This window comes from Miscanthus floridulus, chromosome 13 (genome assembly GCF_019320115.1).
Source record: "Miscanthus floridulus cultivar M001 chromosome 13, ASM1932011v1, whole genome shotgun sequence".
Taxonomy (NCBI): domain Eukaryota; kingdom Viridiplantae; phylum Streptophyta; class Magnoliopsida; order Poales; family Poaceae; genus Miscanthus; species Miscanthus floridulus.
In genome coordinates, this window is record NC_089592.1 from 78,284,492 (window position 1) to 78,298,270 (window position 13,779).

The window sequence follows — 13,779 nt, forward strand, 5'->3', positions numbered from 1 at the left end:
TAAATATCGTTTCTATATACCATTATGTTGCTAATTGAGCAAACACGGGCACATCCAGGCACGACACGACTAGGCACGGCACTAGGCGTCGTGCCGTGCCTGTTGGTGCCGCCATGCCGAAGTACCGTTCTAGGCACGGCACTATAAGTGCTTAGGCATGCCGTGCCGTGCCACTGAACACGGCGGCACTGTAGTGCTCATGCCGGTATGGGCACTAAAGTGCCTGACCCCTCAATTGACTCAGAATGAGCACAAGACTTCAACAAAATTGAGATAGACAAGCAGATATGCCACTTTATTTATTGAATTGGGATCAAATTTACAATAAACAGCACATAACTTGCATTCCACAACACAGTTACACACAAACACAGGCATAGATAACAAAATAACAGTTTATAGGGAGCTTTAGTGCAATGGTTGCCTCATTAAAAACCTGATGTAGACAAGGCCCGGTCTTCCGATAGGTATGATAGCGTTGATTGGTGGAGACTCGACGTTCACGATCTAGGTTTCGAACCAAGACTGATTCGAACCCCCGCAACTGTTACACCACTGTTTCATTGGTTATTAACCACGCGAATGCGATTGACATCGGCGAGAAGACTTTCCTGCAAGCGAATCGAGAACACAAGCAAGAACGGGATGAACATAATCTAAAATTGCAAATAAATATGAGGCTTATGATAACGAGAAGGAGTTCAAATCTTTATTCGAAATGACTAATCGCCATAGGCGAACAAGATCAAGAATCGGGGCTCTGGTTCACAGCAAGCGGCCTTGGCGGCACAGTTGCAGCAAAACGACCTCTGTTTCACGAAAAAATCAAGAACTAAACAAAACTCAAACCCTAAGGAGAGCGATGACTGCTAATTATAGAGTCTTGGACGTCACCCCCTTGGACGCGCCACCTAATGGGCCCAAACACGATACACGGTCCAACGGACCAAAAGATGGTGTCATAGCACCCTAGCAGATTCTGGACGCTAACTTGTTTCGACGATTCCCGTTGATTCCTAAGGGCTTTTGACGTGAGACCACTTGAATTGGCTTTCTTATCTAATTAGCTTTTCCATCCATATGTGGATCTTCGAAAACGGAGCCCGGACGCGCCCGTGTGACCAGTTTTATGACAGACTGGTCCTGGAATCCGAGATGGGCTTGAACTTGATTTGGGCCTCCAACTTGGTGACTTGAACCGGATGAGCTTCGAGCCTCCTTCTCGGTAAGGGATGATACATTGTCTGATTGTGATTCAACAGGATCATCTACAACCTCAATACCAAGATATTTAGACAACATAGGTCTAAGTTTATGCATGGCTGATACATTAGATGATGCATTGTCCAAAGTAACAGCAAACACTTTTTCAGTCAAACCATAATCAACAAGCACAGAAGCAACATGATCTACAATGTTTTGTCCATTGTGGGAACAATCAATAAGCCTAAGACCAAGCACTCTCTTCTCTAGTTGCCAATCAAAGTTTATGTAGTGAGCAACAACACTAAGGTAGTCCTCTTTGGCATTATCTGACCAAATATTAGAGGTTAGACACACAATTAACAACATCAGAACTAACAGTCTCAACAAGCTTAGCCTTGCAATCAGTGAATTATTTCAGCATGTCTCTAGTGGTGGTTTGCCTAGAGACTAGAACATATTTAGGATTATGAGCAGTTTTAATGTACTCTTCAAATGCATCAGATTCTCCCAAAGAGATAGGAACATCAAGCCTAGCAAGCAATCGAACCGGTTGAGTTCGAGCAACAATAGGACAATACTCTCAATTACGCATACTACCATCAGGATTAAAAGAGATCTATGACTGAGACATGCGAGTTTTTTCATGCCTCCTAGGGCATTTATCCCTATGCCGGGTGAGGTGACTAGTGCCACCACTAGAGAGTGCAGAGTATTCCTTAAAGCAATGGATGCACTTAGCTCCATACCTAACTTTCTTACCATTCACTTTTTTGAAGAGCTTCTTAAAATCCAGCCACACTGCCGAGGTAGAGGGACGTGAGCGCTTGGTGCTATTCTCGTCCTCGTCCCCTTCCCCGACGTTTGCTGCCCCGCCTTCTTGATCATCGCCAACATTGATGGGAGCTTGAACGCTACGGCCGAATAGCTTCTCGGCGTCCTCGTCATCATCTTCGGCCAACCCGCACAACCGCCTCTCTTGGTTGGTACCGACCTCAACCGTGTCATCGTCAGATCCAGCCATCGTCACGCGTCGGCGCTACGGTTCCTCAACGGCTTCAGAAAAACAAAGAGTTAGTACAGATCTAGGGTTAGGGTTAGGGTTAGTCGTATCTTCATAGCCGGAGCACCAGAATCTCCGGCGACGTCGACAAAGCACGGATCCGGTGAGGTCGACGACGGTGATGACTGCTGACACGGAGATGACTAGTAGGACAAGGCTACAACGACGAAGTGAGATCAAGAAGAGGGGTATACATGGCCGTGCCGTGTGCCAGTGCTGGCCAGCGGTGGCTCAAGAGGCCACTGGAGGGCGAGAAGAAGAGAGGAGGTAGGAGGCGAGAGAGGAGAGGAGAGTCATCGTCGCTGCGTCGCAGTCGCAGAGGAGAGAGTAAGAGAGGAGAGCGACACAAGAGAGAGAGCGCCGGTGGAAAATGAATTAGGGTTTGGGTGGATACAGGACGACGGGGGCAAGGCCGGTTATATACCCCCCTCCAACGGGTAGATCCAACGGTGGACATGAGCGGAGGAGGGGCATCAACGGCTCGGAGGCAGCCGTGCCTCGCCTTTAACCGTGTCGTGCTTGGGCCGGCACTACGGGCCGACATTGCGGCCCAGGCACGGCACTACAACCGGGCCGTGCCAGGCATGGGCACGACTGGAGTGGGCCGGGCTGTGCCTGGGCCATGCTTCTTAGTGCTGTGCCTGGACCGTGCTTCTTAGTGCCGTGCCTGGGCGGCCCGTAGTGCCCGTGCCAAATGGCCATCTATATCTTATCCATTCATGTGAACGTAGCTGACCAAGGCCACCCATCGTCTGTTCCTGCTCGTATGCTCAGAACTAGAGCGACTGAGGCCATGAATCCAAGCTTGTAGATGTCATTGGTTTGGGGCCCGGAGGTACAAGTGCACGGCGGATCGGCGGTGCCATCCAGTGGATTGCACAACGCGTGGTCGGGCGTTGATTTTGCTTTGGAGCACGAGCCCGTGCCATCGACGAACGAGACGATGACGCCATTCTCTTTCTTCATTTATTACGGTAAAAGGACTTATCTGCAAAAATAACACCATATAGACGGCTGCATAACGGGCGTTGTACGTGCCCTGATTGACAGCAGTAGTCGAGGGAGGGATGACGGCAGGTCTCTAAAAACCACACCATGCCCGTGGCCGTCATGCAGAGGATGTAGGTGTCGGGATACCTTAGGCCGTTGGAGTTCCCAGAGAAGAGAGACTCTCATCCATGCTGACAGTGACAGGGACACTATGGCAACATATTAGCCCCGTTCAGCTGGCTAAAACTTGGCTGAAAAATCCTATTCTGGCTGGTTTGTTGTGAGAGAAAAACACTGTTTGGCTGGTTTGATGAACAGTAAATTGAGAGGGGGATCAGCCGGCTGGCTGGTCTGATAAGACCAGCAAACCCAGCCATTGCCAGCAATGCTTAGAGAAGGGGCAGTGGATGATTAACTGATCTGGGGTTTGGTTGTCAGAGTCACAAGTTCTGGTTTTCTTCTTGTTAAGTTTTTTTTCTCTCCTGAGAGCTTCATGTAACCGTGTTGTATGGATTGGACCATTCAAACTCAAAATGAAGGCATTTTTTTGTTAAAAGATAAAACTATTCAAAAGTTTCAGTTCTGAGACCACCCAACAACAAAGCAGGGATATCAGTTCCGGTTTCAGAAAGATTCGTTCATGGGCAGAAATACCGGATTTGCAAACTGTGGAGTTTGCATTCAAACTCTACAACAAAAAATTAAATGAATGGTTTGGAATTTTAAATTTCTGAAATTGTTAGGTCGTGTCCCATCAATTTCATCAGGAAGCATACACTAGCCCGATGGTTTGATTCTGTGATAGGATTCAAAATCCCAGCGTGCAATTTCTAGTTTTCCTCAGTCCACTAGTGTGGGCCCCACTTGCCCTTGACAGCAAAATTGAGGGCAGAAAATGTTCTCCACTGCAATTCAATCTTTTGACAGTATATGTAATATTCGACTATATATAATCATAATACAATTGAAAAAAACTAAACTTCATTCATCAGCAGGTAAGGTAGAATTCACAAAATTTGATTGAAATTCCCCTAACATTTTAAATCCCTGATAACAAGCTGATCACAACAGGCGCAGCCAAACTTACACATTAGGCCCTGCCTGAATCCTGAAGAGCAAATCATCAAATACACAACAAAGAATATAAGGACGATCTTGTCAAAAAAAAAAAAAAGGACTGAAAAAGCTAGGGGAAGGGGGGAAGGGGCGAAGGGCAACAAAGGCACAAATGTGTAGCTTACGTATTTAACTTTAACTGCAGCAGCTCTCAAGCATACGAAGTACATGGGTTCAAAATAATTGCATTACCCCTTTTTCCTTCCCTTCCTCTCCAATAAACCCACACAATTCTAACTTTACAAAAAAAAAAAATCATAAAAATGGCATACCAAAAATAAATGGTGTTTCTTTACATGGGTTTTGAGTTGTGCATGTTGTCAGGCATCTGAAGATATATCAGGAGCACCAGCCGCCTGACATGGTGCATTTACAAGAAGAGGAGACAATGCCTTGACTACTATGCTCATGCTCGGTCTGAACTCAGATTCGTATTGAATACAGAGAGCCGCCACTGCTGCTAGCTGCGTCAACAACAAAAGGAAAAATAATTGCTGATGGCTGGGTATTTCACAAATTTGTTGCAACTAATGCTGATTTTGCTTATACCATCAACTTCAAATTTCAGTAGCCAATTTGAAAAAATGTGGATTTTTGTATCACAAATAAAGGACGCATGGAAGGAGAGAATGGGACATACCTTTGCAACTCCCTTTGGAGGGTATTCTCCATTCAATCTTGGATCAACACATTGTTTCACCTTGTCCTCACCAAGCCTTGGTGTTGCCTGAGTTGAACATGGAACAACATACATGATAAATCAGACCACTAACAATAACTACATAAAGTTGTTGATATTCTTTTGCTATATTTGTGCAGGTCCTTAGTGTGAAGAATTTAATTCATACCCAAGTAACAAGACTCTGCTGGCCCCTTGGCATTGTATGATCTACAGGTTTCCTTCCAGTTAGAAGCTCTAAAAGGACAACCCCAAAACTATATACATCACTTTTTTGAGTCAGTTGGCCAGTCATAGCATACCTGCAATGCATAAGAGATCTCTTATGTCACCGCTCAGATGGGGAACAAAGATAAAGTTCCAAAATATTCATTTCGTGCCACTCATAGATCCAAATATCTAAAACCTAATAAAAACTAGATATTTCTATTATCTTTGCATTTGTTGGTTCTTAGCTATTCTATAGTAGCCAATTTCCCCTTGGCCATTCATAGAGTTGCAAAATAGTCAAAAGATTATTAGCATGCTTCTTTATGATGAGGATAAAGGTAAATAAATGATAATTATGTGGGGGCATAATCCTAGATACATTATGCAAATTATGAGCAGAGTGCATATTTATGTCAAATATTACTCTGGAGCATGATATCCGAAGGTTCCAAGGACGCGAGTAGAATGTAGACGAGCAGCCATATCTGGAGATTGGCTTGAAAGATTGAAGTCTGCAATTTTAGCCTTGTAGTCCTCAAATAAAAGAACATTGCTAGACCGTATATCTCGATGGACTATGGAAGGTTGAACCTTCTCATGAAGATATTCAAGACCTTTTGAAGCATCAACAGCAATTTTGACTCTTTGTATCCAGTCAAGAGCAGGTCCAGGTTGTGCACCTGCAACACCTTTTCTTCCTGTTGAAAAAAAACAAATTTAGAAAGGACTTCATATTTTCATCCATGAATTTTTTTTTATCTCCAAATGCCGCATATTAGCTACGTGGCTAGAGCATACCATGCAAAATATCATGTAGCGAGCCCATTGTAGCGAATTCATAAGCTAGTAGACGTTGATCTCCTTCGATACAATAACCAAGCATGTCCACAAAGTTTTCATGTTTTAATCTTGAAACAATGGACACCTATATCCAAAATAGGAAAAGGGAAAAATAAAATTGTTCAATATTAAGCATAAACAATATACAAAACATTACCGCAAAGTGGATAATTTGCAAAAACAATTTTATTGCAGTTAATAAGAGTGTAGAGTATAATATAATTAAGTTATTTGCAGTATCAGGGTCTGGGCAAACCACAAACCATACCTGTGCTAGAAATTCATTATCAGGCTCAGGATCTGCTGAAGTATCAAGCTTCTTTACAGCCACATGTTGTTCGTTTTCCAGAACAGCATAATATACTCTTCCATATGACCCCTCACCAACCAAAGCCTTGGACCCAAAATCATCTGTCTTTTCTTTCAATTCATCAAATGACAATGCAGGTACTTCAATGGAAGGTGGTTTTGCAGGATCACTGTTTGAATTTAAACTGTTTCCTGAAAGGCATATGTTGAATATGCTTATGATCTCAGCAGCAGAAGCATGGAATGTAGAGAGAAAAGGCGCAGAACAGTTATAAGCATGACATGTAAACCCATCTCGATATTGAATACCATAAAACAATGAATAAAGTAAGATGCACCTAAATAGAAGGTAACTGAACCACCTAAAAGTTCAATCAGCATGACATTCTAACTAATCAGTGTCCTCATCTGTACCAAACCTGCTACCTGAAATGCCTTGCGTCAGCTCAAATTTACCTGGCTTTGCATTGACAATATTGTAGCTACATTTGTATTTTTCTATATGTCTTTGACTATTAAGTCACTTGAACGAGAAGGACAAAAGTTCAATCTAAGTGTTAAATACTACTCCAGTCAATTCTACTTGGTTATCTCCCGATAGAAGGATGCATTGATCGATATCATGTGCGCTACTAATGCTGCCTGATAAGCAACTAACAAAGTAGTAGCAAGCTTGTACTCAGTTCTCCTTTTGAAATGAAAATTTCTGGTGGGGTTGTGCCTCATCCATTGAGCTGTCCACGTAGCAGGCCTGATAATTATTAATCTTTCTAGAAAAAAGAATGTGTACAGCTAGCTTGCTGACCCAGGCCTGAACTAGTATCATTTTAGACTTTAGAATTTGTACAACAATGTTTAAGTGCAGCTGTTTGATCAACAACATGGTGCACTTTTTTAATGAAACCATTAGATTGTGGAACTTATATTGCATACAACACGGTACATTCAGCTAACGCGAAATGTATCCAACATATCTTTAGCTAAAATATTTTTCGCAAAAAAAATATATCTTTAGCTAAAATATATGATAAAAAAATTAGTTTCAAAATTTCCATCAGGCATGCCATAGGGAATAAAAATGGGACTTGGTCTAGCAAAGAATAGTTTTCTGTCAAAACCAAAAGTTTGTCTTCACATGTTATGCTCTGTGCTGTTCATCTAATACAAGTTTAATCTACCACACCAGGGGCCAAATAATCCCACAATTACGTCATCTGTCTTTCATTAACACAAAGTACAGACTAAGATTTGTGCTCTAATCATCTGTAAGTTGATAAAGTAACGCTATAAGAAATATATCATAAATAACAGACGTACCACTTGTTCTATCAGGACTGCTTGTAAGTCCATTTTCGGTTTCAAGATATGGCGTGTCAAAATGACTGCAGCAAAGCCACCGGCGCATAATGACCTATTCAACTCTGATCTTGGTTCTTCTTTTCCTTCCTTCTCTATTCCTTCATTTTAAATGGAAAAAAATGCAAGCATATTTGATGTAAGCATCAATAAGTCTCGTAAGTTCCATGCAGCAGCCTTTTCACCCAACATTTTAGGGAAAAGCTTCAACAAATACAAATGGTAACAACAAACTAGCAAGTACAGTACTACCTACTAGCCATTCAGTTACAGTAGTCGAAAACCATAAAGAAAACAAACCAGGAAGAGCAGATTGCATATAGAAGATTGCATGGTATGGAATTTCTGTGTTTATTTTTCATCCAAAATGAATCAAGCTTGTCCAATTTGAAAAGAAACATACATTAGATATTCTACCAGCCCACATTATACTTCTTTAGCCACAAAAGAAGATTTTCCCTAGCCCAATTTGATGCTGAACAGTTACAAGATATATAATCCTACAGAGATGAAACACTACTACACGGCTTCCATGATATGATCAACCAACTGGGGCCTCTTCAGAGTCCAAACAACAGCATTAATTTGCAGAGAAGCACAACATATTGCTGCAATGACCTCTCTAGTGTGTATGAGACATCCAGAGAGATGCTAAAAGCATTTTCTTCAAACAATCAAACTGAGACATTGGGTTAGGCTGCAACCGAGTCCAATAACCCCCCTTAATTTGAACCCACAAATAACCCGGATTTAGTTTCCCCAAATATCAAGCCACCCAAAACCAACGTAAATGCAGGCGGGACCCCTTTTCAGCAGCTCACAAAACCGCAACAAAGAAAATGGATCGCCCAAGCCGAGAAGGAGCTAAACCCTCACCTGCTGCCGGGACCGGGACGCACGCACGCACGAGAGCAGTGGAGGCGGGCGGCCTCGGCCTGTTCGATTGGCTTCCGGGCTGGCGGCTCGTCTCCTGAGGGGCAAGAAGGAAGGAGGGAGGGAGCAGAGCAGAGCAAAGCAGCGCCCAGCGGAGGGCGGCGTCTGGCTGTGCTGTGACTGAGCTGGGGCCTGAGCTGTTGGGAGGCAAATCATTTCGCCATTTCAGCTGGGCGGCGGAGTCACCTTTCCGGCTGTAGCCTGCCTGTCGGCCACCGCCGGCACCGCTCGCCTCGCTCTTTCCAGCTCCACCGCGCTTTTCTAATGGGTTTGGTGATCATCCCTATTATTGCTTCGACTCGCTCACTGACTGACTGATTGATCTGCCTCCCGCACCTGTTCCCACGGATTTGGTCGCCGTGGAGTTTGACAGTTTGATTGAGATTGGTCGCCGCCGGCATATATGATAAATATAAACAAGCTTAAAAATTCGCTAAAAGGCAACTGCTTTTGATCGCGAACTGATTGTTTTTTGGGTGGCAGACAACTGTTCTTGGTCCATTGCACGGAACTGCAACGAGGCACCGTCCGTCCGTAGGCACATCTGATTATTTGCCAGAGGCCGCCTTTTTATTGTCAATTTTGTGGTGGCAACTGCAAAAATATTTTAAAAAATAGTAACTCGTCTAATATTTTGTTATTTTTGCTGACGTGGCATGCTAGATCAGCCAGCCAACTTGGGAACGGGCCGTTGACGCTCGAAGACCGAAGGCAAAAGACCATTCTGCCCCCGCCGTGTATTGCTTAACAAGCGCGTCTCCTCCCATCTGCTCAGTCCCAATGGTTCTCTCCGCACTTCTTCTTCCTTCGTCTCCCCGTCCTTGGTCGCCGCCGCCCCTCCATTGTCCTCCCCAACCCTAGCCATCATGTCCCGTCGAGCGAGCTCATCAACGCGCAATAGGCATCCGCAACTACCGGATAGGATAGGGGAATACCCACTCAGGAGGCAGACAGGGCTCCCCCTCATCATGTGCGAGGAGTGTGGGCTGCAGAGGGTGCTCGAGCTCGTGGCCCAGACAGATGAGAAAGGCAACAAGGGCCGTGTCTTCTTCAAATGTCCTAGGAACATGCAAGGGGTAAGCCACATTCTTTGGGTTCCGATTTGTTAGGGTTTTGAATCGATTGTCACATCAAATATGTTTCCATGTGTTTAGGTTCTAGGATCTTGTAGGTTTTTTGAGTGGCAGCGAGAGTACCTAGCCATATTGGTGGACCAGGGGAAGATTGTGATGAATCTAGAACGACATGGCGCGGTAGAGGAAGAAGCTGATTCAAGGGTACTGGTGCGTGTGCAGAAGAACTCAATGGAGGTGAAGCTGGATGCTTTGGTTGGTGCAGTGAAGGCTTTGAGCTTGGTCATGGGTGCTGGTGTAGTGGTTGGAGCTATGTATGTTTCACTAGTTGTTAGTTCCCTTGTTTGTTAGTTAAACTACTTCAAGCTGTATCTTAGTTGAGTAATGAGCTCTGTGTTTCAATATGAATCTGACCAATCAGTGGGCATATATATGTGAAAATGTTGAATGGTTAATGTAATATTATTTCTGTTATTCCACTTGTACATGATATCCAAAAATCATCACTGCAAGACCACTGATATGCTCTTGACAACCATAGCAAGTTCAGTCTGCATACATGACACAAACATAGCAAGTTCAGTCTGCATACATGACACAACCCTAGCAAAGTCATCACAAGTTGTTTAGGCCTATAAGGCAATACATTACAAGTTGTCCATTCAACTTACAATACCATAACAAGTTGTTCATGCACCTTTTAATGACATAACAAAGTTCCCAAAATATGGATCACAAGGATTCATCGCTTCATCAGTTTCCCTTGGCAGAAGAATTCTTCACCTTTGTGGCTAGCTGCTTCCTCCTAGGGGTCATCTTCTTGGCTGGTGCAGGGTTTGGCAGAGATTCAGCCTCTGGAATGATTATTTCAAGGGGTTATGGAGCTTCCAAGTTCAACCTCCTGCATTTGAAAGTGGTTTAGTGAGCTGTTGTCGAGATGGCAAGTTCCCGAGTCACAATTTAGGTTTAGATTTTACCTTGCTGCTGCTGCTTCCTCTGCCTCTCTTTCCCTTGCTATAGCTGCCCTTGTTCTTGGAGTCCTTGGTGATGGTGCTGCTACTGCTGGTGGAGCTGGTGAAGGCTCAGGTGCTGCTGGTGGTGGTGGAGCTGGTGAAGGCTCAGGTGGTGCTACTGCAGTTTCACTAGCTAGAGCAGGTTCATACTCCTTGTCAGCACCCTTCTTTGGCCCCTTTTTGGTCTTTGTCTTTCTTGTCCTTTTCCTGCAATTTCATTAAGTTAGTTAACAATGGTGAAATGATTTCAGCAAAGGTAGGTTAGTAAGTTACCTTTTTTGGTGCCACTTAGTGGGCACCTCCAACTGGTCCTTCTATGGCCTAATTCACCACAACCCTTGCAAGTAACCTGCCTTGTGGCTTTGCCACTTCTCTCCAGGCATCCCTTAACCCTCTTCTTCCTTTGCCTCCCAAGTCCTCTTTTCTTCCCAATTGGTGGAAGAAGCTTGAATCCCTTCTCAACTACCGACCATTGGCTCTTATCAGTGATGACAGGAATCATTCCTGCATATGCTGCTTGGAACTTGTGCACTGAGTAGGCCACATCCACATATTGCTCCATATTTGGCTGCCTTTCAGCTGTTATGACTGCCAGTGCATGGGGACAGGACTTGCCACTCTCTGCATGTACACTCATGTTGGTCCAGGTAGACAACATGCCTCTTGACAACTTCATCATTGTACATGACTATCACCTCTGCTTGGTTGGGTCCACCCTTAGTTGCCTTCAGATGGTTCAGTCCCTTTGAGGCTACATTTAGCTGATGAATTATTGTTGGTAGTATGAATCCTTTTAGGGCCTTGGATATCTTCTCTTCTCAAAAAGTATCATTGTCTTGTGCCTGATAGCATCAGTTAGAATGTCTAATGGTAGATCTTTGTGTGCTTGGATCCATGCATTCCAAGATTTAGCCAAATTGTTATTTATGAAGTCACACTTGATCTCTTCCTTGAATCCACTCCTGGCCCACAGTAAACTGTGATGTTCCTTCAACCATGGAACAACTCCTGGATAGACTTCAATAACTTTGTCCATCAATTTATTGAACTTCTCTACTGTGCATGCCCTTGCTGCTGGCCACATGTACTTGGCATAGGCATTTCCTATAAACCTTTTCTTCATATTTTCCATGAGATGCCTGAAACACTCTCTCTGCTCTGCTCTAGGGAAAACCTTTTTCATAGCTGTTTCTAGCCCTTTGCAGGCATCAATGCATATAGCCAAGTGGTTCATTGGCCCTAAAGCTTTTCCTAACTGTTCCATGAACCAAGTCCAATTATTCTTGGTCTCTGAATCAAAGAAGCCAAAAGCAATTGGGTACAACCAATTGTGGCCATCTATTGCATTAGCTGCAGGCATGTGGCCATTCCACTCACCATTGAGAGCAGTTGGATCTACACTAATATAGGGTCTGCAGCCATCTCTAAATCCATCTATACTTGCTTTGAAGGCACAAAAAAAATCTACTAAAGTATACCTTGCCTTCCACAGTAACTGTATCTATCTCAACTACACTACTAGGAGACCTAAGCTCAATCTCAGCCTTGAATCTAAACAAATAATCAAAACAATCATCCCACTTACCAAATAATTTATTTGCAGCCCTCTGTCTCTCATAAAATACAGTCTGATATGGAATCTTTATGTTGTACTTCTTCTCTAACTCTTCCTTCACAGCTTTGGGACCCATCTCAGGATTATCCTTCAATAGTGGTATAGCCCTCTCAGCAATCCACTTCTAGGATGCCATCCTCCCAAGAACTCTACTCTTTGAAGGACACTTGTGGGTACCCTTATTGATTTGGATCTGCACATACATGAAGAAATGTCAGAAATAGTTAAGATAAATTCATATACAACATGCAAATATCAGAAATAAGGTTACATCAAAAGGATAAAAAAAGTGTTAGTATTGGTACCCTGACACTGCCATCCTTCTGTGTCCTAGCTCTAATTTTCCATGGACAGCCCTTGGAACTGCAGTAGCCCCTAAACCTCTCCTTGTTAGATTTCTCTGTCCTCAATTAAAACTCATTCACAATAGCATGCTGCCTAATTGCCATCCTAAAATCATCCATGCAAGGATATAGTGTCCCAACACTCATGTCAGGGTTATCTCTATCCCAACCAAACATTGGCTCATCTCCTAGGTCATCATTAATAGGGATTGCTGCCTCATTCATTTCATCCTCCACATCAGCAGGTATGTTAGGAATAGGAACCTCATCTGCAGGAGCCTCATCTGCTGCCTTGAATCTAAAAGCCTCATAAATTTGATCCTCATCTACCACAGCATTAGCTTCACCATCACAGTTCTCATCAGCCAATATAGTCAATGTGTTCCAATCAACCATATTTTCTTCAGCTCTACCTTCTTTAGGAGTACTACAAGTGTCACCTAAGCCTTCTGCATTCTCTACATGTCCTGCATTTTGTCACACCAGATTGGCAGCAGTAGTAGAAGACCCACCTTTGTTTGCTCTACTAACAACATCATTCAGACCAACTGCATCTTTCTCAACATCACAGCTAACATGCATTACCTTCTCATCCATCCTAGACATTATCATCTCCTCAAACTGATCACTACTAGTAACCTTCCACTCTATTCCACTGTCAATGTCAACACCCCAAATAAGTAGTTGCTGACTGCGGTCCCAAATGATCTTGCTAGCCATATCATCTACAAAGCCATTCAGTGTGTACACATTGCTACTGTCAAACCACAGGTCATGTTCTTGAGCATCTAGGTCAACCACTCCATAGTCGTTAACCAAAGTGTATTTATCAACGCTAACATGGATTCTAAAAGCATTGCCAGGATCAATCCTAACAGTGACAAGCAAAACAAACAAATTGGGAGTTAAGACATCCCTCACATACAGGATCCCCTCACATACATGCCATAACAATGAAACATACCATGGGGGGCACGGAGACAACACCATCGTGGCTAATGGTTTGCTCTACATCCAAATCCTACATCAACACAT

General features: G+C 43.6%; 2 protein-coding genes across 2 annotated transcripts; both read right to left on the reverse strand.

The window, feature by feature from the left end:
• Positions 1 to 4,475: 4,475 nt before the first annotated feature.
• Positions 4,476 to 9,072, reverse strand: LOC136499258 (PTI1-like tyrosine-protein kinase 3). Its single transcript, XM_066494970.1, has 8 exons — positions 8,643 to 9,072; positions 7,728 to 7,867; positions 6,370 to 6,602; positions 6,060 to 6,186; positions 5,686 to 5,959; positions 5,221 to 5,353; positions 5,013 to 5,099; positions 4,476 to 4,836 (listed from the first exon to the last, which is right to left on the reverse strand). Exons 2-8 carry the CDS (start codon positions 7,813 to 7,815, stop codon positions 4,693 to 4,695), a joined length of 1,086 nt encoding a protein of 361 aa, XP_066351067.1. The 5' UTR covers positions 7,816 to 7,867; positions 8,643 to 9,072; the 3' UTR covers positions 4,476 to 4,692.
• Positions 9,073 to 11,578: 2,506 nt separating this feature from the next.
• LOC136500108 (uncharacterized) lies at positions 11,579 to 12,476 on the reverse strand. Its single transcript, XM_066495515.1, has 2 exons — positions 12,269 to 12,476; positions 11,579 to 12,135 (listed from the first exon to the last, which is right to left on the reverse strand). The coding sequence occupies exons 1-2, from the start codon at positions 12,474 to 12,476 to the stop codon at positions 11,579 to 11,581; spliced, it is 765 nt and encodes a 254-aa protein (XP_066351612.1).
• Between the last annotated feature and the right edge of the window lie 1,303 nt (positions 12,477 to 13,779).